Source organism: Rhinoderma darwinii, chromosome 7, assembly GCF_050947455.1.
Source record: "Rhinoderma darwinii isolate aRhiDar2 chromosome 7, aRhiDar2.hap1, whole genome shotgun sequence".
Classification (NCBI taxonomy): Eukaryota; Metazoa; Chordata; class Amphibia; order Anura; family Rhinodermatidae; genus Rhinoderma; species Rhinoderma darwinii.
The window spans coordinates 82,194,191-82,221,800 of record NC_134693.1 but is presented as its reverse complement, the minus strand read 5'-3'; the positions used below and the strand labels follow the sequence as shown (position 1 = coordinate 82,221,800).

The 27,610-nt window shown below is 43.7% G+C and overlaps 1 protein-coding gene across 1 annotated transcript in view; it reads right to left on the bottom strand.

Annotated features, from left to right (window-relative positions):
* GSG1 (germ cell associated 1) overlaps positions 1-27,610 on the bottom strand; it is a 151,647-nt gene that overhangs the window by 27,336 nt on the left and 96,701 nt on the right. Inside the window, exon 3 of the mRNA XM_075832301.1 lies at positions 19,559-19,606. Coding sequence (XP_075688416.1) covers positions 19,559-19,606 — 48 coding nt within the window. The remainder of the gene's footprint in view (positions 1-19,558; positions 19,607-27,610) is intronic.

Genomic DNA, 27,610 nt, shown 5'->3' with positions numbered 1-27,610 from the left:
CATTACATATTACCTTATCAATTAATTTATGGCCAAGGGTATGTGAATTGAGGGGTCACTCACACATACCAATTGCACCACTGGACCTTTTAACCATTTGTTCCTTTTAATGTTAAAACAATAAAAGTTATTTATTAATTTACTCACAGACCACATGCTTCTCCCCTTTTCCTTTCCTGATCTAACTCAGCTTAACCTGGTGGTGTACACCAATGTGGTCTCTTTGACACGATATAATATTGTGTAACAGGTGATCTTCACCAATCTTTGTATATGTGGGCACAATCTACAGGGGAGGCTTTATGTGGGACACTATCTACAGGGGGGCTATATGTGGGGCACTATATACAGTGGGTGAAATATGTGGGGCACCATCTACAGGGGAGGCTCTATGTGGGTCACTATCTACAGGGGGGCTATATTTGGGGCACCATCTACAAGGGGGGCTATATGTTGGGCACTAACTACAGGGGGCTATGTGTGTGGCACAATCTACAGGGGGCTATGGGGGGCACTATCTATGGGGAGTACTGTGTGTGTGTGTGTGTGTGTGTGTGTGTGTGTGTGTGTGTGTGGGACATAGTGTATAGTGCTATTATAATCAGGGACACAGTGTATGGAGCTATGGTAATCGGGGACACAATTTATGGTGTTATTATAATTAGAGGTGCAGTGTATGGAGCTATTATATTTAGGGGTATGTGTCACATTTACATTGTGTGTCACCATGAGAATTTTATCTTCATTTATAGGTGCAGAAATGTTTGAATAGTGAGAAGCTGAAGACATCTGAGCGGCAAACTGCAGAAATGGGACGTGGCCGGGAGAAATCATCATAGAGGTCTGGACCGGATGGAGAAGAAAAGACAAAAAGAGCAACTAGAATCTGAGACGTCACCGGTGAGTCACTTATTGTAAATGTTTATTCTGCCTCTAATTAGTACTGTATTCACTGTATGATCTGCAGCAAGATGATGGTATTTTTTTTGTGAAACAGCATCTCCCAGCATATCCTTACCATTGTTCGATCCATTCTGGGAGCTGTTGTTTTACGCCGTACAAACCTATACGGCAGGGGATGCACTAAATTGAGATGTATTTGTGCTGGTGCTGTATTTATGTACTGAGCTTTGTTCTGGAGCTGCATATATGTACTGAGCTTTGTTCTGGAGATGTACATATGTACTGAGCTTTGTTCTGGAGCTGTACATATGTACTGAGCTTTGTTCTGGAGCTGTATATGAGTACTGAGCTTGGCTCTGGTGCAGTTCATATGTACTGAGCTTGTTTCTGGTGCTGTATATATGTACTGAGCTTGGTTCTGGTACTGTGTTTATGTAATGAGCTTGGTTCTGGAGCTGTATATATGTACTGAGCTTGCTTCTGATGTTGTATATATGTACTGAGCTTGGTTCTGAAGCTGTATATATGTACTGAGCTTGGTTCTGGTGTTGTATATATGTACTGAGCTTTGTTCTGGTACTGTGTTTATGTAATGAGCTTGGTTCTGGAGCTGTATATATGTACTGAGCTTGCCTCTGATGTTGTATATATGTACTGAGCTTGGCTCTGAAGCTGTATATATGTACTGAGCTTGGTTCTGGTGTTGTATATATGTACTGAGTTTTGTTCTGATGCTGTATTTATGTACTGAGCTCAGTTCTGGTGCTGTATATATGTACTGAGCTTGGTACTGTATTTATGTAATGAGCTTGGTTCTGGAGCTGTATTTATGTACTGAGCTTAGTTCTGGTACTGCATTTATGTAATAAGCTTGGTTTGCCATCTACCCTGGATGACCTCATCCTTCTGGCCGCCCCGATTGACATAAGGTTCCGAGACTGACCAAGAGGCCCGTCGGGAGGGAGGACTGCCTAGCCCGGCTCCTACTTTGCAGCAACCCCTGCTATCCTCGTCAGCTATTCCTCCAAAGGAGTCTTTTGAGGATGGACCATCTCAAGCTGTTTACCCAGGAGAGACAATGCAGATGCACTTCGGGGCTCTGTCTGTATTGTGGCCTCGGAGGCCATCTTGTGCATCTGTGCCCCCAAAAGCCCCAGATTGGTTGGAGAGACAACCCTGGGTGAAAAAGGACTTTCCTCAAAATTGTCCATCCCCGTGACCTTCGTGTCGACAAAAAGACTCACCGGGTCTCTGCCTATCTGGACTCTGGATCCGCAGCTAACTTCATTCAGAGAGACCTGGTGGATCTTCTCCAGTTGCCCACAACCCCCCTGGAAAGGCCTTTGATTGTTGCCTCGGTGAATGGACTATTTCTGCCAGACCCGAAGTGCTGTATTTATGTAATGAGCTTGGTTGTGGTGCTGTATATATGTATTGAGCTTGGCTCTCGTGCTGTATTTAAGTACTGAGCTTGGTTCTGGAGCCATATATATGTCAGAGCTTGGTTCTGATGCTGTAATTATAAAGAATATACTTATAATAAAAGAAATTACAGGGCAGATGGAATTGTTTTCAATTCTTTGTATATTTAATGGGAATGTGTCAGGTAGTTTTAAACTCTTGAACCGCCACCATGCGGTGATACATGACCTGACAATCTTTCCAAACATTCTCCTGTATGTTGTTTTCAGGTGCAGAAAAATCTATAAAATCAACTTTTAAAGGGGAGCACGATATATGCTAATTACTCATTAAAGGGTCATGGGGCGGTGCAGCTATCCTGAAGAGTCAGAGTCCTGCCTCCAAACCCAATTTTCCATGCTTGATTGACATCCCTCTAGCTGTTATACATCACTACCAGTCGCCTCCAACTTTCTCGGATGCGTCATTGCCTTGTACTACTTGGGCACACACCGTTCAGCGAGGTGTACTCTGCCCAACTGCACCGCGCATGCAAGTACAAGGCAACGGCACATCTGCAATAGTTGGAGGAGGCTGTTAGTGATGTAGAACAGCCAGGGGGATGACAATCAAAATCTGGGGGGCACCATTTAAATTTTTGCCTCAGGCAGCAGAAAAGCTAGAATCGGCCCTGCGGACAGTGGTGAACACAAGCACCAACATTACAATAACTGCTGTCTCCTGGTGTTTAAAACCACATCTTTCCGAGATTTATTGCTGTGTACTCTGCAATGATCGGAAGGAGCACTGCAGAATTGAAGTATAGTGCTTGTTGGCCGAGTCACAGTTAATCATCTCTAGACTTGTTTTCTGCACTGATGCCTCGCTCATTAGCGCACATCTTTGGCGCCGCAAAGAAAAAGGAGAATCAGTACCTGCCCAGTCTGCAGGGGTGGATTGGGAGCTTAAAGTGGCCCCATTTTGTGGGTGGGGCCAGCACAAGTAGGCGGAGTCAGCAAACTGTTAGCTGTAGCCACATTGGTGATAGATGTAATAACGCAGCCTTATTATTATTGTCAGCACTGGGGTGTGTTCACATCTGCATTGGACGCTCTTAGGTGGCTTTCATACCACAGTATTTCTATTAATATAATGTATGTGCTGATAAAGCTCCCAGGAGATGCATTAAACGGTTTAACGTCCTCACAGGCATCCATGTTAAAAATAAAACACATACATATGTATGGAATAGTGCAGCCTTTAAAGCTGTTCCACGCAGCAAAAAACAAAAGTGTTGTGTGTATAGGGGTCTCTGGATCCATTTATCATAAGTGTCAGGAGCTTTCCAGCCACATACAGTAAACTGATACATACAAACTGATAAATACTGCGGTGTGAAAGACGCCTTAGAAGCTTCCACTGCAGGTAAAAATAATTGTGACCATAATAGTGCAGCATGCGGCGAATATTGTCCGGTAAAATGACGAGCAGCAAGTGGTAAGGATACACTGAAGGGGATTTGGAACCTTTACTTGTGGCAGGGGGGCACAGATGGTGGCAGAGGCTCTATGGGAGGAGGGGGAGAGGGGCAGAATTAGTGGGGTGCCAGATGGGAGAGTGTAGGTGAAAGCTGGGCCATTTTTTAGTTGATGCTGCACTTTAAGTGCTGACGCTCCCTATAACTTCTGAAGTTACGGAAACAGCGTAGCTCACTGACATTGCGGCTCCAGCGCTGGACCCAGGAAACGTAAGTGTAATAATTTCTTTGCTTTTTTATGTGTTACTAATTATTTATTTTTTTTGTGTTTTTTTACAGGTTGGGTTGTTAAACGGCTTCGGATTCTAAGACCACTTATGGCCTCTTTTTTAATTCTCAATAAAATGGTTAACAAGCGTTGTGTCTGTTTTTATTTCAATTAAATATTTTTTTTAATCTGATTTTTTTACTTTATCACTACTGCCTTAGTAATAGCCGCTGGCTGATCGGCAGTGTACATTACTAAGGCTGGGGCTTAGTGTTAGCCGGTGGAAAGGCCAACACTAACCCCCATTATTACCCTGGTATCCACCATCACCAGGGGTACTGGGAAGAGCCGGGTACGATCCAGTACCTTACCATCCGCAGTGATGGTCGGGCACTGGAGCGGACACAGGCTAGTGAGAGTAGGCTGGGAAAGCCCAAAAATCGTGGCCCTTCCCACCCTGGTTATACTAGCTTGCTGCTGCTATATTTTTTTGACTAGTTCTGAAAAATGGGGTTGAACCATGTAATTCTTTTCTGATTATACAGTTACATGACGTGCGGTCCCCACCCATTTTTCATAACCAGTCAAATACAACGCAGCAGCCCAGCATTACCAGGGTGGGAAAGGCCATGGTGTTTGGGCTTTCCTAGCCTAATAATACCAGCATGCGGCCGCAGCATTATACAACCATCACTACAGATGATTGGGTACTGGATCGTACCCGGCTCTTCCCGGTACCCCTGGTGTCGGTGGGTACCAGGGTAATAATGTGGGGGTTAGTGTTAGCCTCTGCACCGGCTAACACTGAGCCCCTCCTTAGTAATGGATGCGGTCAATCAGACAGCGGCCATTACTAAGGCGGTAGTAGTATAGTTAAAAACAGAGAGATATAAAAAACAAATATTTTATTGAAACAAAAAACACCCACACAACCCTCGTTAACCATTTTATTGAGAACAACAAAAAACTCCGTCCTTGAAGTAGTCTTCGAATCGAAGTAGTCCAACAACCCAACATGTCAAAAAACACAAAAAATAAATAATCAGTAACACATAAAAGCAAAACAATTATTATATTTCCCTTTCCTGGGTCCAGCGCTGTAGCGATTGGAAACTTTTGATGTCATTGCCCATATATGGATAGTGACGTCAGGAGTAGTGCTGGAGTTCCCGAGCAGAGTGCTAGTACAGGCTCTGACCCGGGACTACGGTCCAGTGAAAGATCCTGACGTCAATGTCTATATACGGACAGTGATGTCATCTCGCTGAGATACGCTGCTTCCGTAAGTCCCATAGTAGTGAAAGGCAGTTACGGAAGCAGCGTGGCATGCGAGCTACGCTTTTTTCGTAACTACAATTCAGTTCTATGGGACATACGGAAACAACGTAGCTCAGCAAGCTGCGCTGATTTCGTATCTCCTGACCATATAGTCAGGAAGTGGCCAGGAGGCAGCGGGAGCAGAAAATGGTAGAACAGGGTTTAGGGAGCCCCATACTAGAGATAGGTGCGTGTCCCAGAGGTGGGACCCTCATCTATCTGACATTTATGACATATCCTGTGGATATCCCAAAAATAAAATATTTGAAGCAGCACAAATCCCGATGTCAGGAGCGGTGACACGCTGTAAGATCAGATAAACCCAGTCTGACGTAATGTAATCCTCAGAAAAAGAGTGGTTGAACAGCAGCACACGTCTCCCAAATTTCAATCAATATGTTCTTTTATTGGTCAAACATCCAGTAAAAAATTGCAATGTTTCGACCCGTGACAAGTGGAGGGTCTTTCTCAAGCCTGGCTCAAGAGAGTAAAATCCCCCTTGTCTATGTATGAATTACACAGGTTCAGTTCCTTATCAGGAAATACAGATACAGATATTAACTCTTTGCATGTTACCTTCAGCTACAGCCAATCCTTACTCTATTTTTCACTGTGCCGTTATATCTTGACCTTATATATGCCCTGACAATGTTTCCTGGATTAGGATGTCTGTCTTCTATGTACATATTATACATGCTATACTATCAAACATAAGCTATATTTTGTAAATATTTAAATTAGTTATATGTTCACGACCGTTTCTCCGTTATGTACCATGTCTATGTGAAATGTTTGTGCACATGCCATAGACACCTGTTTTCATTTATGTTCGCTTTATGCCTCACCCCCCCTTTTATTTCTCTCTTTACCTTGATTTACGTTGTATATCTATTTATCCACATGATGCTAATCTACAGTTTTGCAATATATTTTGCTCTTGTAGTGCCTGATGAAGGTCTAATATACGACCGAAACGTCACACTAAACCTCTGGCATCAACTTTTGATAAAATAAAACCGAAAGATTTGCTAAAATCATCACCTTGTGTGCCGAATATTTCTTTACTATTTCATTGTGTTAATGTTAGAGGGGTTTTCTTCCTTGAGGCCGCTTACAGGTTAGATTGTAATTTGCATGCCTCTTTTCCCAGATAGCAAGTCCTGCATCTCAAGGGAAACGCAAGAGGAAATCCAAGCACAATGTGTGTAAAGGTTGTCAGCAACCGTTGCCAGGGGATTGGGACCAGAGTTTCTGCTCCTCTTGAAGACCTCCTGAACAATCCCTCCATACTAAAGCCAAGGGGCTTCTGTCCTGGTTTAAGGATCAGTTTACGGATACCTTTCAGGAGATTAAGATGGCTGCTATGCCAAAAAAATCTAAAGGTAGAAAGCGGACGCCCTCTCCGCATTCCCCTTCCGAATATGATATATCGGAGGATGATCTGGATTCAGAGGACTCTGATGGGGAACCTCTATATAATATTTATCTGTTAAAGACAAGGTCCCGCACTTGCTGAAAGCAGTCAAACTGACCGTCGAGACTGATAAAGATGTGTCTCAAACCCAAAAGGGAACAATTTTATTATTTTCCGGTCAACAAAGACAGAGTCCTTCCCTCCCATCCTGTTATTACAGATTAGGTCCAGAATGGGATAAGCCGGAGAGACGTATTGATCAAGGGGCGAGGTTTAAACACACCTACAAAACAGATCCCAAGTTTAGTTCTAACTGGGATGTTCCGCCCAGGGTTGATCTGGCTGTCGCCAGGGAGCATTGGAAGAAGTCCCGTATTATCAGCGGGGTCAGGGAGTGCACTCCCCTATTTTTGCCATTCCAAAAAAGGAAGACAAGTGGCGGTTAGTGATAGATTTGACATAGCTGAACCAATTCTTTGTAAAGAAAAAGTTCAAGATGGAACCTATACAATCGGTCATAAATATTATCCAAGTAGGAGATTTTCTAGCCACTATCGATCTGCAAGATGCATACCTTCGTATCCCGGTCCTGAAGAAATACAGGAAATTTCTTCGGGGAGCAGTTCTTCTTCATCATCAAGTCTTACATCTTCAGTTCACCTGCCTGCCCTTTAGGATAACATCAGCACCCCGAGTGTTTACAAAGGTAGCGGTGGTACTGTCTGCAGTACTACGCATGAAAGGGATCTTCGTATGTCCTTACCTGGATGATAGGATGGTGAAAGCCACGTCAGAAGACATCCTTACAAAGCACCTAAAAGTCACTCTAGACATGCTCATCTCACACGGTTTCATGATAAACCTCCAAAAGTCTAACACCATGCACCAGGTTGAAATAGTTAGGCTTCATGGTAGACACACAGAAAATGCCACTGACATTGTCCAGCAACCGGATATATTCTATCCGTCAAGGAATTCAATGACTAATATCACTGAGTCACTGCTCCATCCATCAGGCCAGGAGAGTGTTAGGGCTTCTAATATCAGCTATCGAGGCGGTACTAAGGGCAAGTGCACACATCCGAATGTTACAATCCAACATACTGAAAAGTTGGGACAAGAAAATAGTGTCTCTCGACACCCTAATTTCAATGGGACGGGACCTCCAGTGGTGGCTGGTACCCTACCACCTTGATCGAGGCAGGTCTCTGAGACCAGTTCATCGGATACTCCTCACTACGGATGCCTAAGACTCAGGCTGGGGTGCAGATGTGGGAACATCATGGGTGCAAAAGACGTCAGGTGCCTTTCATATAAAATGAAAGAACTCAGGGCGATCAAACTAGCACTATTACCCCTTCAGACTGTTCTCCATCATCACGATGTCAAAATTCAGTCAGACAACCTCCCCGCAGTATTTTATGTAAACAAACAGGGGGGCACCAGAAGCAATTCCCTCAAAAAAGGATGCAGTCAGATCATGCGGTGGGCAGAACACAATCTGAGATCAATCTCCACAGTCCACATTCGAGGAGTGTTGAATCTGAAAGCAGGTTGGCTGAGAAGGACTCAGATTCACCCAGGTGAGTGGAGCTTGAATCCGGAAGTCTTCCTTCAAATCACCAGGAAGATGGGCAAACCATCTTTAGACGTCATGGCGACCGCAAAGAATACCAAATTAAGGAAGTTCTGCTGCCTCAACAGGTCGGATCACCCATATGCCATAGACAGCCTATCATTGAGTTGGGAAAAGACCTTCATATATGTATTTCCCCCCATTCCTCGGGTATTGAGGAAAATAAGGGACGAGAAAGGGAAGGCCATAGAGATCATTCCTTATTGGCCCAGAAGGGCATGGTTTCCGCTCGTGATGAATCTCTCGAACGGCAACTTCTGGAAACTTCCATTATGTCCAGATCTCCTGCTACAGCAGGGTTGGTTTGATCCCACGTTAGACAGGTTACAGTTAACAGCATGGAAACTGAACAACAGTCTCTGAAAAATAAGGGCTTCTCTGATGAGGTAGTCAATACCTTATTAGCCTCCAGGAAACCCAGTACAATGAAAATATATTCTCGAATATGGCTTATATTTTCTAAATGGTGTCAGGACAATGACAGGTTACCAGATACAGTGTCCACAGTATTACAGTTTCTACAAGAGGGATATCAAGGCCAATACGTTAAAAGTGCATTTGACGGCCATTAATGCCAATTCAGAGGGGAGGTTCTCCAACCATCAAATGATAACCAGATTCCTGAAAGCGGTTCAAAAATTAAGGCCATACTATAGCCCTCTTGGGAGTTGCCCATTGTTTTGAAACACGTCAGCCGTGTGCTGTTTGAACAACTTCACAGTATAAGCCTTAAGCTTCTCTCATATAAAACCCTATTCTTGATAGCAATTACCTCGGCAAGATGGGTTGGCGAGTTGCAAGCTCTGTCCTGTAAAGAGCCTTATCTTAGGATCTTATCCGAGTGTGTTATCCTTAGAACAATGCCAGGGTTCTTACCAAAAGTGCCATCCAGCTCCAACATGAATCGGGAGATAGTTTTGCCAGTCTTACCAGTAGACTCAACCTCTAATACCCCTATTGATTCACAATGCTTAGACTTGCATATCTGGAAATAACGGCCCCTTTTATACATTCTGAAGGGCTGTTTCTCCAATTCCAGGTGACAAATAAGGGGAAAAAAGCCAGCAAAGCTTCACTAGCTAGATGGCTCAAAGAAATCATCAGGGACTGCTACTCCTTGGAAGGCCTAGAGTCCCCCTTAGATATTCGGGCCCACTCAACCAGATCCACATCTACATCGTGGGCAGAAAGATGCCATGTCCCCTTAGACCAAGTCTGCAGAGCAGCCAATTGGTCTTCTTCCTCGACATTCTTTAAACACTATAGGCTAAACTTTTTTTTCAGTTGAAGGTTCTGCTTCTGGCAAAAAAAATACTAGTGGAGCATCCAAAGCTTAAACCACCACCCCCCTCTCTCTCCCCCCCCCCCCCATATTCTCATCATTGCTTGTTAAGTCCCTCAAGTGTGCTGCCGTAGGACGATCAGGAAGTGGAAAATGTACCTGAATGTTTCCTGGAGTCCGTAGGCAGCACAAGTTTCCCACCCTATATATGTATACTGCTGCATATGTTACGCTTTCTGAAGGGATTTGGGCTCTATTTAAGGCTACCTGGGACCTCCTAATTGTTTAATTCATTACTGCTGAGTAATATGTCTGTTCTATCCGGTCAGATGAAGTATCTTAACCCTTAGGGTATGTGCACACAAAATATCAAAAACTTCTGAAAATACGGAGCTGTTTTCAAGGGCAAACAGCTCCTCATTTTCAGACGTTTTTATTCAAAGTCGCGTTTTTCGCTGCGTTTTTAACAGGCCGTTTTTGGAGCTGCTTTCCTATAGCGTCTATGAAAAATGGTTCCAAAAACAGCTGAAGTAGTGACATGCACTTCTTTTTCGCGGATGTTTTTTTACGCGGCCATTTTGAAAAACGGCCGCCTAACACTCAGACATACAGTATATGTATCTATATATATATATATATATATATATATATATATATATACACACACACACACAATCATATATATATATATATATATATATATATAGTCCTGCAAATAGATGAACACAGCACTCCTACAATAGCAAAAATCAGGCCGTGTGCTCGTCACCAGGGGATGAATCAATTCCCCCTTATTTTTAAAATAGAAGAAAGCATAGAACACAGTGACGGCACCAGGACTTCAAGTCAGATGAAAGCAAAGTGGATTTATTCACCTCAGAAAAAACAGCAACGTTTCGGTTCAACAGGAACCTTTCTCAAGCCATAACAAACTCAAAATGGTGCCAAGTATATATAGGGAGTGCGTACATCAGTTAGCAATATAACAATTGACTGTACAATTCTCATTCAATGTATAAAATTGTGATTCTAATGGTGTATTCCAAACATTAGAAATATAGTGCAATAATGAATCTTCAAACAGGCATACATAGATATGAAGATATCAAGAGCAAAGTGAACATACATCGTGAAAAATGGATAATTAGTACATAATAGGATTACTCAAGAAACCAGCAGGGGCCAATTATAGATTAATTTAGATCCATAAACTTACAGTTTACAATCTCTCCATGCAACCAGCGTGTAGTGTTCGCGCGTCTCCACTGCGCATGCTCCAAAATGGCGTCGAAACCGGATATTAGATCCGGTGGAACGCATCGTGCAGCGCAATCGCTACTGCGCATGCGCGGAGACGGAACAAGCGTTCCAGTCCCATTGCGCAGGCGCAAGCAGCGATGGAAAAATAAAAGGTATATATACTCTGCAGAATTTAAGCCCAAACGCAATCCTAAAAAGATTACATCTGGACTAAAATACCCCAGTTAGAATATTTACATTTATTTGCAACAAATGGCATGAGTTTGAAGAAATAAAGATCTGTATACTATTACCATCCCATTAAAAAAGAATGTGACTGTAGTCACTAATGGAATTAAATAGAGTAAGCCATATTAGAAAAAAATGAAAAAAATGAAAAAATCATAGCTTGTCACAGTTGAGATTCAGAATCATTGATTCTGTACCTCAAATGAGACGTGGGGGTGATAGAGGTTTGGCCTTGAAGAAAAAAGAGCTAGAGTGGATCTATAAGTTGGAAACTATGTCTCCGAAGGGGCTTAATATAGAATACTCTTATGGCCCGCATATGTAATACAGTAGGGGGTAGCTTGCCTGCAGATGTTGGGGGGTACGATGGGTTTTTGTTCCCGATTGGTATAGTTTGTGTTCTATATATGGATAGGTTGAAGTCTTATTTTGATTTCTCTCTCATGTATACATTGTTTTTAAAAAAAAAAATTTAAAAAAATGTTGTGATTGTGAATATCATATGGTAATTTGTCTCTCTTACACTTTCTAGAGACACATGGAATTGTCAAACATCATGGAGGATTCTGATAAACAGCAGAGGCCGATTTATTGGGACTATTTGAGTCCCAGTTGGAAATTTTTATTCTTATATTTGCATATACAGTATTTATTACAGCAATGTAGAGTGTCTTATGTCTACATATCCATATATAACTTTATTTAGTTTGATATATGGTTCTATTACATATTGTATAGGTTATCTTTCTATTGATCAGCACCCCTTGAATAATAAATATAAATTTATATATGTTTATGACATATGTTTGTGTCAGCATGTCCGTTTGAGATATTCATTTTTTTCTAATATGGCTTACTCTATTTAATCCCATTAGTGACTACAGTCACATTCTTTTTTAATGGGATGGTAATAGTATACAGATCTTTATTTCTTCAAACTCATGCCATTTGTTGAAAATAAATGTAAATATTCTAACTGGGGTATTTTAGTCCAGATGTAATCTTCTTAGGATTGCGTTTGGGCTTAAATTCTGCAGAGTATATATACCTTTTATTTTTCCATCGCTGCTTGCGCCTGCGCAATGGGACTGGAACGCTTGTTCCGTCTCCGCGCATGCGCAGTAGCGATTGCGCTGCACGATGCATTCCACCGGCTCTAATATCCGGTTTCGACACCATTTTGGAGCATGCGCAGTGGAGACGCACGAACACTACACGCTGGTTGCATGGAGAGATCGTAAACTGTAAGTTTATGGATCTAAATTAATCTATAATTGGCCCCTGCTGGTTTCTTGAGTAATCCTATTATGTACTGATTATCCATTTTTCACGATGTATGTTCACTCTGCTCTTGATATCTTCATATCTATGTATGCCTGTTTGAAGATTCATTATTGCACTATATTTCTAATGTTTGGAATACACCATTAGAATCACAATTTTATACATTGAATGAGAATTGTACAGTCAATTGTTATATTGCTAACTGATGTACGCACTCCCTATATATACTTGGCACCATTTTGAGTTTGTTATGGCTTGAGAAAGGTTCCTGTTGAACCGAAACGTTGCTGTTTTTTCTGAGGTGAATAAATCCACTTTGCTTTCATCTGACTTGAAGTCCTGGTGCCGTCACTGTGTTCTATGCTTTCTTCTATATATATATATATATATATATATATATATATATATATATATATATATATACAGTGAAGGAAATAAGTATTTGATCCCTTGCTGATTTTGTAAGTTTGCCCACTGTCAAAAACATGAACAGTCTAGAATTTTTAGGCTAGGTTAATTTTACCAGTGAGAGATAGATTCTATTAAAAAAAAAAAAACTGAAAATCACATTGTCAAAAATATATATATTTATTTGCATTGTGCACGGAGAAATAAGTATTTGATCCCTTTGGCAAACAAGACTTAATACTTGGTGGCAAAACCCTTGTTGGCAAGCACAGCAGTCAAACGTTTTTTGTAGTTGATGATGAGGTTTGCACACATGTTAGATGGAAATTTGGCCCACTCCTCTTTGCAGATCATCTGTAAATCATTAAGATTTCGAGGCTGTCTCTTGGCAACTCGGATCTTCAGCTTCCTCCATAAGTTTTCGATGGGATTAAGGTCTGGAGACTGGCTAGGCCACTCCATGACCTTAATGTGCTTCTTTTTGAGCCACTCCTTTGTTGCCTTGGCTGTATGTCTCGGGTCATTGTCGTGCTGGAAGACCCAGCCACGAGCCATTTTTAATGTCCTGGTGGAGGGAAGGAGGTTGTCACTCAGGATTTGACGGTAGATGGCTCCATCCATTCTCCCATTGATGCAGTGAAGTAGTCCTGTGCCCTTAGCAGAGAAACACCCCCAAAACATAATGTTTCCACCTCCATGCTTGACAGTGGGGACGGTGTTCTTTGGGTCATAGGCAGCATTTCTCTTCCTCCAAACACGGCGAGTTGAGTAAATGCCAAAGAGCTCAATTTTAGTCTCATTTGACCATAGCACCTTCTCCCAATCACTCTCAGAATCATCCAGATGTTCATTTGCAAACTTCAGATGGGCCTGTACATGTGCCTTCTTGAGCAGGGGGACCTTGCGGGCACTGCAGGATTTTAATCAATTACGGCGTAATGTGTTACCAATGGTTTTCTTGGTGACTGTGGTCCCAGCTGCCTTGAGATCATTAACAAATTCCAGCCGTGTAGTTTTCGGCTGAGCTCTCACCTTCCTCAGGATCAAGGATACCCCACGAGGTGAGATTTTGCATGGAGCCCCAGATCGATGTCGATTGACAGTCATTTTGTATGTCTTCCATTTTCTTACTATTGCACCAACAGTTGTCTCCTTCTCACCCAGCATCTTACTTATGGTTTTGTAGCCCATTCCAGCCTTGTGCAAGTCTATGATCTTGTCCCTGACATCCCTAGAAAGCTCTTTGGTCTTGCCCATGTTGTAGAGGTTAGAGTCAGACTGATTAATTGAGTCTGTGGACAGGAGTCTTTTATACAGGTGACCATTTAAGACAGCTGTCTTTAATGCAGGCACCAAGTTGATTTGGAGCGTGTAACTGGTCTGGAGGAGGCTGAACTCTTAATGGTTGGTAGGGGATCAAATACTTATTTCTCTGTGCACAATGCAAATAAATATATATAATTTTGACAATGTGATTTTCAGTTTTTTTTTAAAATATAATCTATCTCTCACTGGTAAAATTAACCTAGCCTAAAAATTCTGGACTGTTCAGGTCTTTGACAGTGGGCAAACTTACAAAATCAGCAAGGGATCAAATACTTATTTCCTTCACTGTATATCCTTGGTGTGGGTAGACAACATGCAGCATATGTCTTAGGTGTGAGTGGCGAGAGTGGAGGATATAACCTATGTGTGAGTGGTGTGCGTGCGCATGTGTCCTAGGTGTGAGTGGTGCATGTGTGGCATATGTTCTAGGTGTGAGTGTTGGATGTGTTCTAGGTGTAAGACGTGTGCGTGCGCATGTGTCCTTAGGTGTGCGTGTGCATGTGTCGTAGGCGTGAGTGGTGTGCGGGCGCATGTGTCCTAGGTGTGAGTGGTATGGGTGCGCATGTTTTCTAGGTGTAATTGGTGTGAGTGTAGATGTGTTCTAGATGTGAGTGGTGTGCGTGCGCATGTGTCCTAGGTGTGAGTGGTGTGCATGCGCATTTGTCCTAGGTCTGAGTGGTATGAATGCAGCATGTGTTCATCTTCTGGGTTGCATCTGTGCGTCTTGTATCCAGCATGTGAGTGTGTGTGTATATGGCTGAATATAAATAATACTATTTAGTTACAGTATGGTGATATTTTAGCATTGAATAATGGTATAATTTGCAATCTTTATACATCAGTATTAGGCCATGATCACGCAGTCCGGATTCGATTAGGACTAAGTCCCTGATTCCACAACTAAATCCCTTTCAAATCCACTAACGTTCTACATCCATTACAAGTGAATGGGCTATTTTATACCCCATTCACATGCAGAGGAAAGAAGTCTGCTTGAATTTTTTTCCGCTCCGCAAAAAAAATCCTCTAGAATAATGAGCACGTTCATTATTCTCGTGGAAGAGCAGTGGATTCGTTGGAGTTGGAGCTATCAGGACTATTCCTCTTTCATTTACACCTGTTTTAATAAATCTCCCCATGTCTTGTATAGCTGAAAGGTGGTCCCATGTACTCCAGCCCAACACTGGCGGCTGCGTATGGCCTGCCAGGCCAGGGCTGATTTTAAGTCCCAGTTCGGCCCTGCTTTGGGCTGCGGACTCCTTGGTGAATTATTTATAGCTTGTATATATTTTTTCTTTAGTTTTCCCAGGCACTTCTTATACGTTTTTGGTAAGTCTGCACTGCCACTTCTGTGTACGGGACGAGACTAAATAGGCATATGGCACATGCACATTTTTAGGGTGCATGCTCTGTGTGATGTTGCTGCTATATGGGTCTCCATTTTGATGGTGTTCAGCGTGGGGCAATTTCAGGCTATTCCATTCCCCATCTTTATGGGCGACTGTGGTGGGGACCTTGTTAAGTTTAGTCAGATCTCCTACTGTAGTGGTCTCCTTGTACAGTATTCCCCATTTAATAACAATTCTGGAACATCTTTTCTTAAAACTCTACTTTGTACTGTTCCTCACTTATTTCCTCCTGGAAATGTATGAATAAATTGGCAATTGGTTGTTACCAGGTAGGGATGTTTCCTTACACAGTCTGACACTGTCCAATCAGTGTTAACAGTACCAGACTGTGTAGGGACCACCCCCTTTGACAAGGGGAATGGTATGGCTAGTTGTCAAAAACAGAGGAAAGGCAAAAAGTAGAGTTTCAAGAAAAGATGTCCCAGAATTGTTATCTAATAAGGAATACAAACATGTACTAAAAATCAGGAGAGCTGACAGCTCCTCAATAAGCCCTATTAGGGGCATTGTGATCTGTTTCCAGACTAGCAGTGTTTCGGTCAATCAGTAAAGGTGTGAGCTATACCTTGGAGGACCTCAACAAGTCAGAGAATATGGAAGGTATATTAAACTCTATTTAAAGAAACACTCCAGCAAATTTATTTTTGCACATATCATGCTAACCTACCAGCAGTATTCCAGCAGTGTCACTTGTTTCTTCCAAGCTCATTTGCATTCATTAATTTTGAACCCTTTCATTACGGGCAGCTGTGTCATGTGATCTCAGGCTGACCACCAGAATAGACCATGTTCTCATGTGTAGACAGGAGGTCAATTCTCCAGTGTGTTTGACTTCCTGTGAACTACAGGATTACATCATCACCAATCAAATCCCTCCTGGCAGCTCTGAGACACCCCACCCCCACCCAGCTCCACCCTCTTTGTACCTCTGTATGTCCCCTACGCATATAGTGCTTCTGAAGAAATTATTTCTCCCACATCTAAGGGAGCAGGAGTGCAGTGATATAATAGGTGAGTCCATACAATGATTAGCTGTCTATACTATCGGTGAGTGCTGTGTGCAGAGAGTCCAGGGTATTTCTATGAGATGCTGCTCCTCACTGTCTCCTGCTTGTAAGAACTGACATAGAGAAATCTATCACTAGCAGGAGGCAGAAGATACAGGCAGAACAAAATAGGATACACAGAGACTCTGCAGTATGAGGACAAAAGTTCTATGTCACTGATCTATCACATGCTGCACTTACATAGGACTCAGAGCAGAGCAAGTGCAATGTGATGAGACTCTGCCCCCTCTGCCTCTACAAAGCCAGAAGCATCATGGGAAATGTAGTCTGCTTTAGGGGAACCATATTAAAGGGGGGAAAAGGAATCAGGATGGCAGACAACCCAGAAATGGCACATCCACTAGAACAGGTATATACAAGGTATACACAGGATCCTCTATGTTATGCTTTAATAGCAGCCTGTGGTGTACTATATAGGCAAAAAAAAGAAAAATTGCTAGAGTGTTCTTTAAAGCTGCTAAGTGTATTCTTATTAATTTTGCTACTGCTATGTTATATACTTTCGATATCATGTCAAGGTTCTGCCAAGACGCAGTATCTAGTGTGCACTTTATGAGGCATCCCTCTGCCAGACAGCCATTAGATCAATAGCTGCAGGGGCTGTAGGAACAGGGAATCTGATCAGGAGAGCCCAACAACAAACCTGGATCTGGTGACCTGGGTTTAGAGATTTGTACAATCGTTTATGCATGACTTAAAGTAGTCAATGCTACCAAGGCCTTGTATGGCAGAGAGAACGGACTCAGTCAGATTGGATGGCCAAATGATCATATTCAAGAGACCCTAGGAGAAGACTTTATGGTTGTAGATGAGGTGTATTCTTTACTTTCTTCAGATGTAGAAACTAAAGATCTAAAATTGTTTTCTCTAAAACAAATGCTGTCTGTTCTGATGAAAAGGAAGCTGAGGATAGTGAAAGCATGACACCTGAGAAGAGGAAGGAGTTTGTAGTTGACAGGACCCTGAACAACTTAATGATAAATTATTGGAAGGTGCCAGAGCAACGGACTATGATCAGCAAGTGTTTTAAGTGCACAAAAAATGGGGTCTCTAATTATATGGTTGTCCCAAGTGACAATAAAGCTAAATCTTTACCAAAACCAGGAAGGAAATGGAGGCCTTTTTGGATAGAAATCTCAGAGATTTTGTCAGGGCATTGTTTTCAGGGAAGATAGGGCAACAACTATTCAAAGAATAAGTTCTAGGATAACCCAAATTAGGGGGAAAGATAATAATGGGTTGAGGAGTCTGGAGTTGCTACACCAGAACTCTCCCTGTAGGCGGTAGGTTGTCAGCTTTCCTTTCTCATTGGCAGAAACATGTGTCAGACCAGTGGATCTTGGAAGTTATCCACAACTACTACAGGATCCAGTTCTGGTCTTCCCCAAGACCAAGATTTGTGTCTCCCTCCTAACTAGCAAACCCCAAAAAGCATCAGATTTTACAGACAGTCATTCAGGTATTTTGCAGGAAAGCCGTCCCAGAGTCTGTACCAGGGCGTTTACTCAAAAGCCTTCCTAGTTTCCAAGACCAGTAAAGATTGGAAGACAATTAAATATTTTAGATTTGTGATAGCATTTATTCTAAAGCATCACTTTCAAATAGAAACAATATGAGTGGACCTACCCACTGCTAGACAAGAAGGAGGAATCATGGAGGTTCTGGGTTTGACAACTCCAACTAAAGCTTTTGCAAAGATAGGAAAGGAGTTCTCTGAAACAATAGTTTGGGGTTATGACCAATGCATCCCATACCGGATTGGGGCACCTTGGGTTGACAGCCAGTGGTCTCCAAGTGAGGGGCTCCAATGCAATCTGCCTCCATAAATCAAATTTTACAGGATGGATTTGATAAGGGGCTCAAGCTTGATACTATTAATGTTTCCTGAATAGGAGATTATCAGCTGAGCCTCTGGTTCATCTATTTGTCAAAGCAATTCAGAGAAAAAGACCCATGGTCCGTGACCCAGTTCCAAAATGTTATTTGTGCCTAGTTCTGAAGGCTCTCTGCAGACCTTTTTTTGAACAAGTGGAGGTCGCATCTCCTAAACTGAACTCCCTTAAAACCTATTTCTTTGTGGCCATAACATCAGCTAAAAGGATTAGTGAGATCAAGGCACTAATGGTTAAGGAACCCTACTTAATCTTCTATGAAGATAAGGTCTTGTCGAGGACTGCTCTTTCCCCTTTGCCCAAGGTGCCAGCAAAGTTTCCCATCGTTCAAACGTTCTTTACTTCACTTAGCAGATGTTTAATATTTTATTCCCTCCTTTCTCTGATTGCTAATTCCTCATTCATGCTGCAGGAAGGATAGTCAGGAAAGTTCGATTCTGTGCTTGCAAAAAATCTCTGAATAGTCTGGACTGCAAAGCACAATTTGTACAATTTCAAGCTGAATAAAAAAAAAAGTTAAAACATAAACTCTCTCTCAGTGGAACAAACAGCAAGGCAAATTGGGGCTATATATAGGGGATTAATAATCAGACTAATTGCCTCCTGTTAAACCAGAGGGACAAAATCGCCATTTGTGCTGAAGACGGGACTAGTCAGAAAAGAAACTTTAGGGTGCAGTCACACATGGCATACTTGCTTTGTATTTCGGCAGAGTAAACATTCGCTGCTGAAAACGTTACAATGTATGCCTATGGGAAAAAATATTCCAGAACAAAAGAAGTAGAGAAATTTATCTGAGTTGCGAAATAATTTTACGATAGGCATACATTGTCGTTTTCAAATACAAAGCAAATAAGCCACGTGTGAGTGAACCCTAACAGTGAGTACAAAATTATTATTTCTTTGGAGGATTGTAAAATTATCAGTGATTAGAACAGGGTAACAAAATAACCATAAAATATAACACAATACAATGTTCTGTATACCTCTTTCAGCTGGGGGGGTTAACTCCAAAAAACTTCGGCATTTCTCATCTGCAATAAGACAGAAAGAATTATAAGAACACAAAGTATGTACAGTAGTGTTGAAAAAAAAAATAGCAGTCCAACATCATTAACCTGATAAATCAATGTTTTTGGTAGAAGTGATATTTCTACATAGCAAATAATTTACTTGTAAGTGTAGTAGAGGAGTAGAAAAAAAAACAGACCCAACAATTAGGACATGCGTAATGAATCATTAATTGAAAAGAGCCTGTTCAAAATAATAGCAGTGAGGAGTTCGGCTTCGTTCACATCTGCAGCGGGCTTCCATTCATGGGCTCCATTAGATCTTTCCGTGAATGGAAACCAAGCGGAAACCAAAGCTTACTGCTTGCATTACTATTGATTTCAATGGTAATGCTTTCATTGCAAATAGTTTCCGTCTGTATCCGTTCCATAAGGTTTCAGTTCTATTAGCGGAAACCAGGGGCGTAACTAGGAAAGACTGGGTCCCATAGCAAACTCTTGACTGGGCGCCCCCCAGGTTCCACACGCTGCCAGGGCCGGCCTTAGTATAGATGGTGCCCCGTGCGAAAATATCTTTCGGTGCCCCACCCCTATTATAAAAGAAATTATACCATAAAAAAATATAATGCCGTTTATAGTGCCCCCACACAGTATAATGCCCCTTTGATGCCCCCATACAGTATAATAATAATATTTAATAATATAATATATTATAAACCCTTCAAGGACACAGTATTTTGTCCTCTAATTGTGCCACACACAGTATATTGCCCTCTTTAGTACCCCTACACAGTATAATGTCTGCTTAGTGGCCCCCACACAGTATAATGCCCCCCTCCCTTGACTGCCACACACAGCCCCCCATTGTAGATAGTGCCCCCCTGTAGATTGTGCCAAACAGCCTCCGTATAGACAGTGCCATAATCCCCCACCTCCTCCTTGTAGACAGTGCCATACAGAGCTCCACCTCCCCCTTGTAGACAGTACCCCCCAAAAAAAATTGTTCTCACCTAGGACCCGTTCCCACGACAAACTGAGCTGCTCCACGACGGGATCCTTGCATAGGCCGTCGTGATCCTGTAGCCTACTACAGAGTTTCCCAACCTTTTCGGACCCGTAGTGTAATCATGTTTTCAGTACGGGACAGTTGTCCTGCAGCGAGGCAGGGACTCCTAGCATCGTACATAACTATGATGCTAGGAGCCCGGCTCCCTGCACTGTGTTCGGTCCGGGACTTGCGGCCGAAATACGTCCGTCAATTACGGACGTAATTAGTGTGTGTGCACATACCCTAATACTAATTAACCCCATCATGTTTCTCAGTCATAATGGGTTAATGTGTAAGGTACATGATGGGGTTAATTACTATTAATGTGAGGCACATGGAGGTTAAATTCATCACACCTCGTGCCGCACAATAAGTTTTTATTTTATTTTTTTACAGCGTACACATCCTAAATGATGCAAAAAAAATAATGTGCAGGTTATTACGGCCGCGCCAATACTGAATGTGTGTATATTTTATGTATTGAGACTTATTTTAATGTTTATTGTAAAAAAAAAAAGGTGTATGTGTATTATTTTTTATTTAACATTACTTTATGTTTTTACTTTATTTTTTAAACTTTAATGTACTGGCATATATCTATATACGGATAGTACACAGGCATATATCTATATTACAGTACATTAGCCTGTGTACTGATAGTACACAGGAAGTTGTTAGGACATACCTAAGTATGCCCTAACAACAGGAAATATGGTAGGACAGCCCCGGGCTGTCTGCTCATATATGGTATATTCCTCAATCGCGTCACAGGAATTCCCTGTGACGCAAACCAAGAGGCATCCCCTTCTCATTTTCTCCTGAATGCTGCAGTCCGCTGTAATCGCAGCATTCACGGGAATAACGGCGGAGATGAGAGGTTTCTCTGATCTCCGCCAGCAGGGCTCCGGCTGTGTAATACAGCCATTGCCCCGCACCTGACAGGAAGTGCGTTCGCGGTCAGCATGAGGAGATGTTGCCGGCGCTGCACTAATGAGCGGCGGTTCAGGCACTGAAGACAGAACATGAGGGTGTTTTGTAGTGCGCCCGCCATGTACTGTCTTCAGTGCCACCGCTCATTAGTGCAGCTCCGGCTGCATCTCATCATCCTGACCCCGCGCACTTGTTATCAGGACTCAGGAGCGCAGCAATGACTGTATTACACAGCTGCAGCCCCGGTCTCATACATTCATGTGTTACAATACTGAGCTGTTCGGCTGCATCCCCGCTCTCAGACATTCATGTGTTACAATAATGAGCTGTGCGGCCGCAGGCCCGCTCTCGGACATTCATGTGTTACAATACTGAGCTGTGCGGCCGCACAGCTAAGTATCGAAATACATGAAATAACGGTATCGAACCGTTTGGGGATGCAGAGTATGGAAACAGTATCGAAGTTTCGATGCATCGTACATCCCTAGTGCCACACAGCCCCCAGTCGGTAGTGCCACACAGCCCCCTCTAGGTAGTGTCACACAGCCCCCTTGTAGGTAGTGCCACACAGCCGCTTGTAGGTAGTGCCACACAGCCCTCTGTAGGTAGTGCCACACAGCTCCCTGTAGATAGTGCCACACAGCCGCCTGTAGGTAGTGCCACACAGCCCCCTGTAGGTAGTGCCACACAGCCCCCTTGTAGGTAGTGCCACACAGCCCCCTGTATGAGGTGCCACACAGCCCCTTGTAGGTAGTGCCATACAGCCCGCAGTCGGTAGTGCCACACATCCCCCTTTAGGTAGTGCCACACAGCAGCCTTGTAGGTAGTGCCACACAGCCCCCTTGTAGGAAGTGCCACACAGCACCCTGTAGATAGCGCCACACAGCCGCCTGTAGGTAGTGCCACACAACCCCCTGTAGGTAGTGCCACACAGTGGCCTTGTAGGTAGTGCCACACAGCCCCATTGTATGAAGTGCCACACAGCACCCTGTAGATAGCGCCACACAGCCGCCTGTAGGTAGTGCCACACAACCCCCTGTAGGTAGTGCCACACAGCCCCCTTGTAGGTAGTGTCACACAGTACCGTGTAGGTAAACACAAAACCCACTTGTAGGTAGTGCCACACAGCCCCCTTGTAGGTAGTGCCACACAGCCCCCTTGTAGGTTGTGCCATACAGCACCCTGTTGGTAGTGCCACACAGCCCCCATGTATGTAGTGCCACACAGCCCCCTGGTAGGTAGTGCGACACAGCCCCCTTGTAGGTAGTTCTACAGAGCACCCTGTAGGTAGTGCCACACAGCCCCATTGTAGGAAGTGTCACACAGCTCCCTGTAGATAGTGCCACACAGCCGCCTGTAGGTAGTGCCACACAGCCCCCTGTAGGTAGTGCCACACAGCCCCCTTGTAGGTAGTGCCACACAGTACCCTGTAGGTAGACACACAACCCACTTGTAGGTAGTGCCACACAGCCCCCTTGTAGGTAGTGCCATACAGCCCCCATGTAGGTAGTGCCACACAGCCCCTTGTAGGTAGTGCCATACAGCCCCCTGTATGAGGTGCCACACAGCCCCTTGTAGGTAGTGCCATACAGCCCGTAGTCGGTAGTGCCACAGAGCCCACTGTAGGTAGTGCCACACAGCGGCCTTGTAGGTAGTGCCACACAGCCCCCTTGTAGGTAGTGCCACACAGCACCCTGTATATAGCGCCACACAGCTGCCTGTAGGTAGTGCCACACAACCCCCTGTAGGTAGTGCCACACAGCCCCCTTGTAGGTAGTGCCACACAGTACCCTGTAGGTAAACACACAACCCACTTGTAGGTAGTGCCACACAGCCCCCTTGTAGGTAGTGCCACACAGTACCCTGTAGGTAAACACACAACCCACTTGTAGGTAGTGCCACACAGCCCCCTTGTAGGTAGTGCCACACAGTACCCTGTAGGTAAACACACAATCCACTTGTATGTAGTGCCACACAGCCCCCTGGTAGGTAGTGCGACACAGCCCACTTGTAGGTAGTGCCACAAAGCTCACTGCCCGCTTGTAGTTGCACCCGCCTTACTGTAGATAGCGTCACTGTAGCTCCCTGAAGGAGCGGAATCCCCTTTTTTATTTTCACGTGGACATGGCTGCATGAGTACTTGTTTTTTACCGTTTTTGGGTATATACAATAGCCATTGCCCCGCACCTGACAGGAAGTGCGTGCGCGGTCAGCATGAGGAGATGTGGCCGGCGCTGCACTAATGAGCGGCGGTTCAGGCACTGAAGACAGAACATGAGGGTGTTTTGTAGTGCGCCCGCCATGTACTGTCTTCAGTGCCACCGCTCATTAGTGCAGCGCCGGCTGCATCTCATCATCCTGACCCCGCGCACTTGTTATCAGGACTCAGGAGCGCGGCAATGACTGTATTACACAGCTGCAGCCCCGGTCTCATACATTCATGTGTTACAATATTGAGCTGTTCGGCCAGATCCCCGCTCTCAGACATTCATGTGTTACAATAATGAGCTGTGCGGCCGCAGGCCCGCTCTCGGACATTCATGTGTTACAATACTGAGCTGTGCGGCCGCACAGCTAAGTATCGAAATACATGAAATAACAGTAACAGAATGCAGAGTATGGAAACAGTATCAAAGTTTCGATGCATCGTACATCCCTAGTGCCACACAGCCCCCAGTCGGTAGTGTCACACAGCCCCCTGTAGGTAGTGCCACACAGCCCCCTTGTAGGTAGTGCCACACAGCCGCTTGTAGGTAGTGCCACACAGCCCCCTGTAGGTAGTGCCACACAGAACCCTGTAGGTAGTGACACACAACCCCCTTGTAGGTAGTGCCACACAGCCCCCTTGTAGGTAGTGCCACACAGCCCCCATGTAGGTTGTGCCATACAGCACCCTGTAGGTAGTGCCGCACAGCCTCTTGTAGGTAGTGCCATACAGCCCCCTGTATGTAGTGCCATACAGGCCGTAGTCGGTAGTGCCACACAGCCCCCTGTAGGTAGTGCCACACAGCGGCCTTGTAGGTAGTGCCACACAGCCCCCTTGTAGGTAGTGCTACAGAGCACCCTGTAGGTAGTGCCACACAGCCCCCTTGTAGAAAGTGCCACACAGCTCCCTGTAGATAGCGCCACACAGCCGCCTGTAGGTAGTGCCACACAGCCCCCTGTAGGTAGTGCCACACAGCCCCCTTGTAGGTAGTGCCACACAGTACCCTGTAGGTAGACACACAACCCCCTTGTAGGTAGTGCCATACAGCAACCTGTTGGTAGTGCCACACAGCCATGTAGGTAGTGCCACACAGCCCCTTGGTAGGTAGTGCGACACAGCCCCCTTGTAGGTAGTGCCATAAAGCCCCCTGTATGTAGTGCCACACAGCCCCTTGTAGGTAGTGCCATACAGCCCGCAGTCGGTAGTGCCACACAGCCACCTGTAGGTAGTGCCACACAGCGGCCTTGTAGGTAGTGCCACACAGCCCCCTTGTAGGAAGTGCCACACAGCTCCCTGTAGATAGCGCCACACAGCCGCCTGTAGGTAGTGCCACACAGCCCCCTGTATGTAGTGCCACACAGCCCTTTGTAGGTAGTGCCATACAGCCCACAGTCGGTAGTGCCACACAGCCCCCTGGTAGGTAGTGCGACACAGCCCCCTTGTAGGTAGTGCCACACAGCCCACTGCCCCCTTGTAGTTGCACTCGCCTTCCTGTAGATAGCGCCACTGTAGCTCCCTGAAGGAGCAGAATCTCCCTTTTTTATTTTCACGTGGACATGGCTGCATGAGTACTTGTTTTTTACCGTTTTTGGGTATTTAGAATTTTTTTTATAACTTTTATTAACTTTTTTTGGGGGGGAATAAAAAAAACAACAGCAATTTAGCCATTGTTCTATGCATTTTACATTTACGCCGTTTAGTGTGCGGCATAAATAACATGCTACCTTTATTGGTGGGTATGATCATGGTGATACCAAATATGCATAGTTTTTTTTATGTTTTACTACTTTTGCAGAACAAAAACATTTTTGACCTAAAATAATTTTATTTTGCATCGCTGCTTTCCAAGAACCATAACTTTTTTTTATTTTTCCTTCAATGTAGCCATATGAGGGCTTGTTTTTTGCGGGACTTCATTGCTACCATTTAGGTGTACATGGGATTTATTCATTAACCTTTTATTATTATTTTGTTGGGGGGAATGGGAAAAAATAGTAATTTTGGCGTTGGTGTATGCATTTTTTTACAGCGTTTACCTTGCGGTTTAAATAAGACGCTAACTTTATTATTTGAGGTCATTACTATTGCGGGGATACCATATATGTGTGGTTTTTATTTTAATTTGCGACTTTCCTAAATAAAACCATTTTTTTATGGTAAAAAATGATTTTATTTTTTTTAATGTGTACCTTATTAATTTTTATTTCACCTTTAATTATTTTTTCAGTCTCACTAGGAGACTTGACTATGCGTTCTTTAGATCGCAGATATAATGCTTTGGTATACTTCGTATACCAGAGCATTATTGCCTGTCAGTATAAAACGGACAGGCATTTATTAGGACATGCCTCTGGCACGTCCTAATAGGCATATAGCCAGGGCAGGCCTAGGCTCCTTTGTTAGGCCCCCGGCTGCCATGGCACCCCATCGGATGCCCGCAATTGCATTTGCGGACCGCCAATGGGTGACAGAGGGAGCTCAATCCCTCTGTAAACCACTCAAATGCAGCAGTCGCTAAAGACAGTGGCATTTAAGGGGTGAAATTGTCAGGGATCATTACCATGTATATTGTTTGAAAAATATTATCCTCACACATATGTATATACATTTCAGTTCTTTGTGTAATATACTGATATATATAACAAGTTCTTTGTTCATGTCGGACACACCTATGGAAGACACCGCCCCCTGGAATGCAAAGAGGAGTGTGCAGAAGAATGTATAGGAAGACTTACAGCAGAAGAGCCAATGGTATTCAAGCAAGTCCCACATCTATAGGGAGGGGCATGTGTCTTCTTTGTGTGTGTTTCTTTGTTCTGAATAAAATTCAGTTCCTCCTGGCTGACATTGAAGCTGTACCTCAGACATTTGTGTGGTGTACTTCTCTCCAGGCATGCCTTCAGCTTTCAATTTACAGAGGTGGTTATTCGGTGTGAAATACGGACCTGACATTTGGCGCCCGAACGTGGGGCCTCACTCGAGGAAATATCAAAATCCGGACAGTCGACAATCACAGGGTGAAACAGAGGACTCAAAGTTGCCCACTGAAGGAATTTGATCACCTCCGCAATAACACGGTAAGCGAATTGATTTTTATAAATCTTCGTCTTATCTGTGTTAGTGGGCAGTCTTGTGGCGATCTGTAGAACCCTTTTGTTGATTTCCTGGACTATCTCAGGCGACAGAGGTGATATTTTCCGCTGTGAGGTAAAAAACCTGTGAGACCTTAGTCGCGCCCGACTAACCATCCTCTGGGTAATTAGAGATGATAATAATTCTAGCGAGATGTAATAATAAATACATTGCAGACTAGAGATGATAATAATTCTAGCGAGATGTAATAATAAATACATTGCAGACTAGAGATGATAATAATTCTAGCGAGATGTAATAATAAATACATTGCAGACTAGAGATAATAATTCTAGCGAGATGTAATAATAAATACATTGCAGACTAGAGATGATAATAATCCTAGCGAGATGTAATAATAAATACATTGCAGACTAGAGATTATACTATTTCGGCGAGACTTAGCGTTGGAGACTGTGAAATTATAATATTTCCTGCCAGACCAAGAGTTGCAGATCGAAAATTGTTATATAAATTACGTGTATAATATAGACTGTTAGAATGGATGGTTTACGGTCCATATTCAAATCTCCAGGATAGTCCAAAAAATGAAGAAATTGATGGGAGTGTGTGGGATCCATAGAGGAGGGCGGCTCCAAGCCGCAGATTGGGCAAAAGGTATTCTGGAGAACAAAGGGAAGTTGGAAGGTAGTAAGTTGATGGAAAGTGCTTTAGAGGGATTTGCAGAAGAGGAAGTTAGGAATAAGAAAGG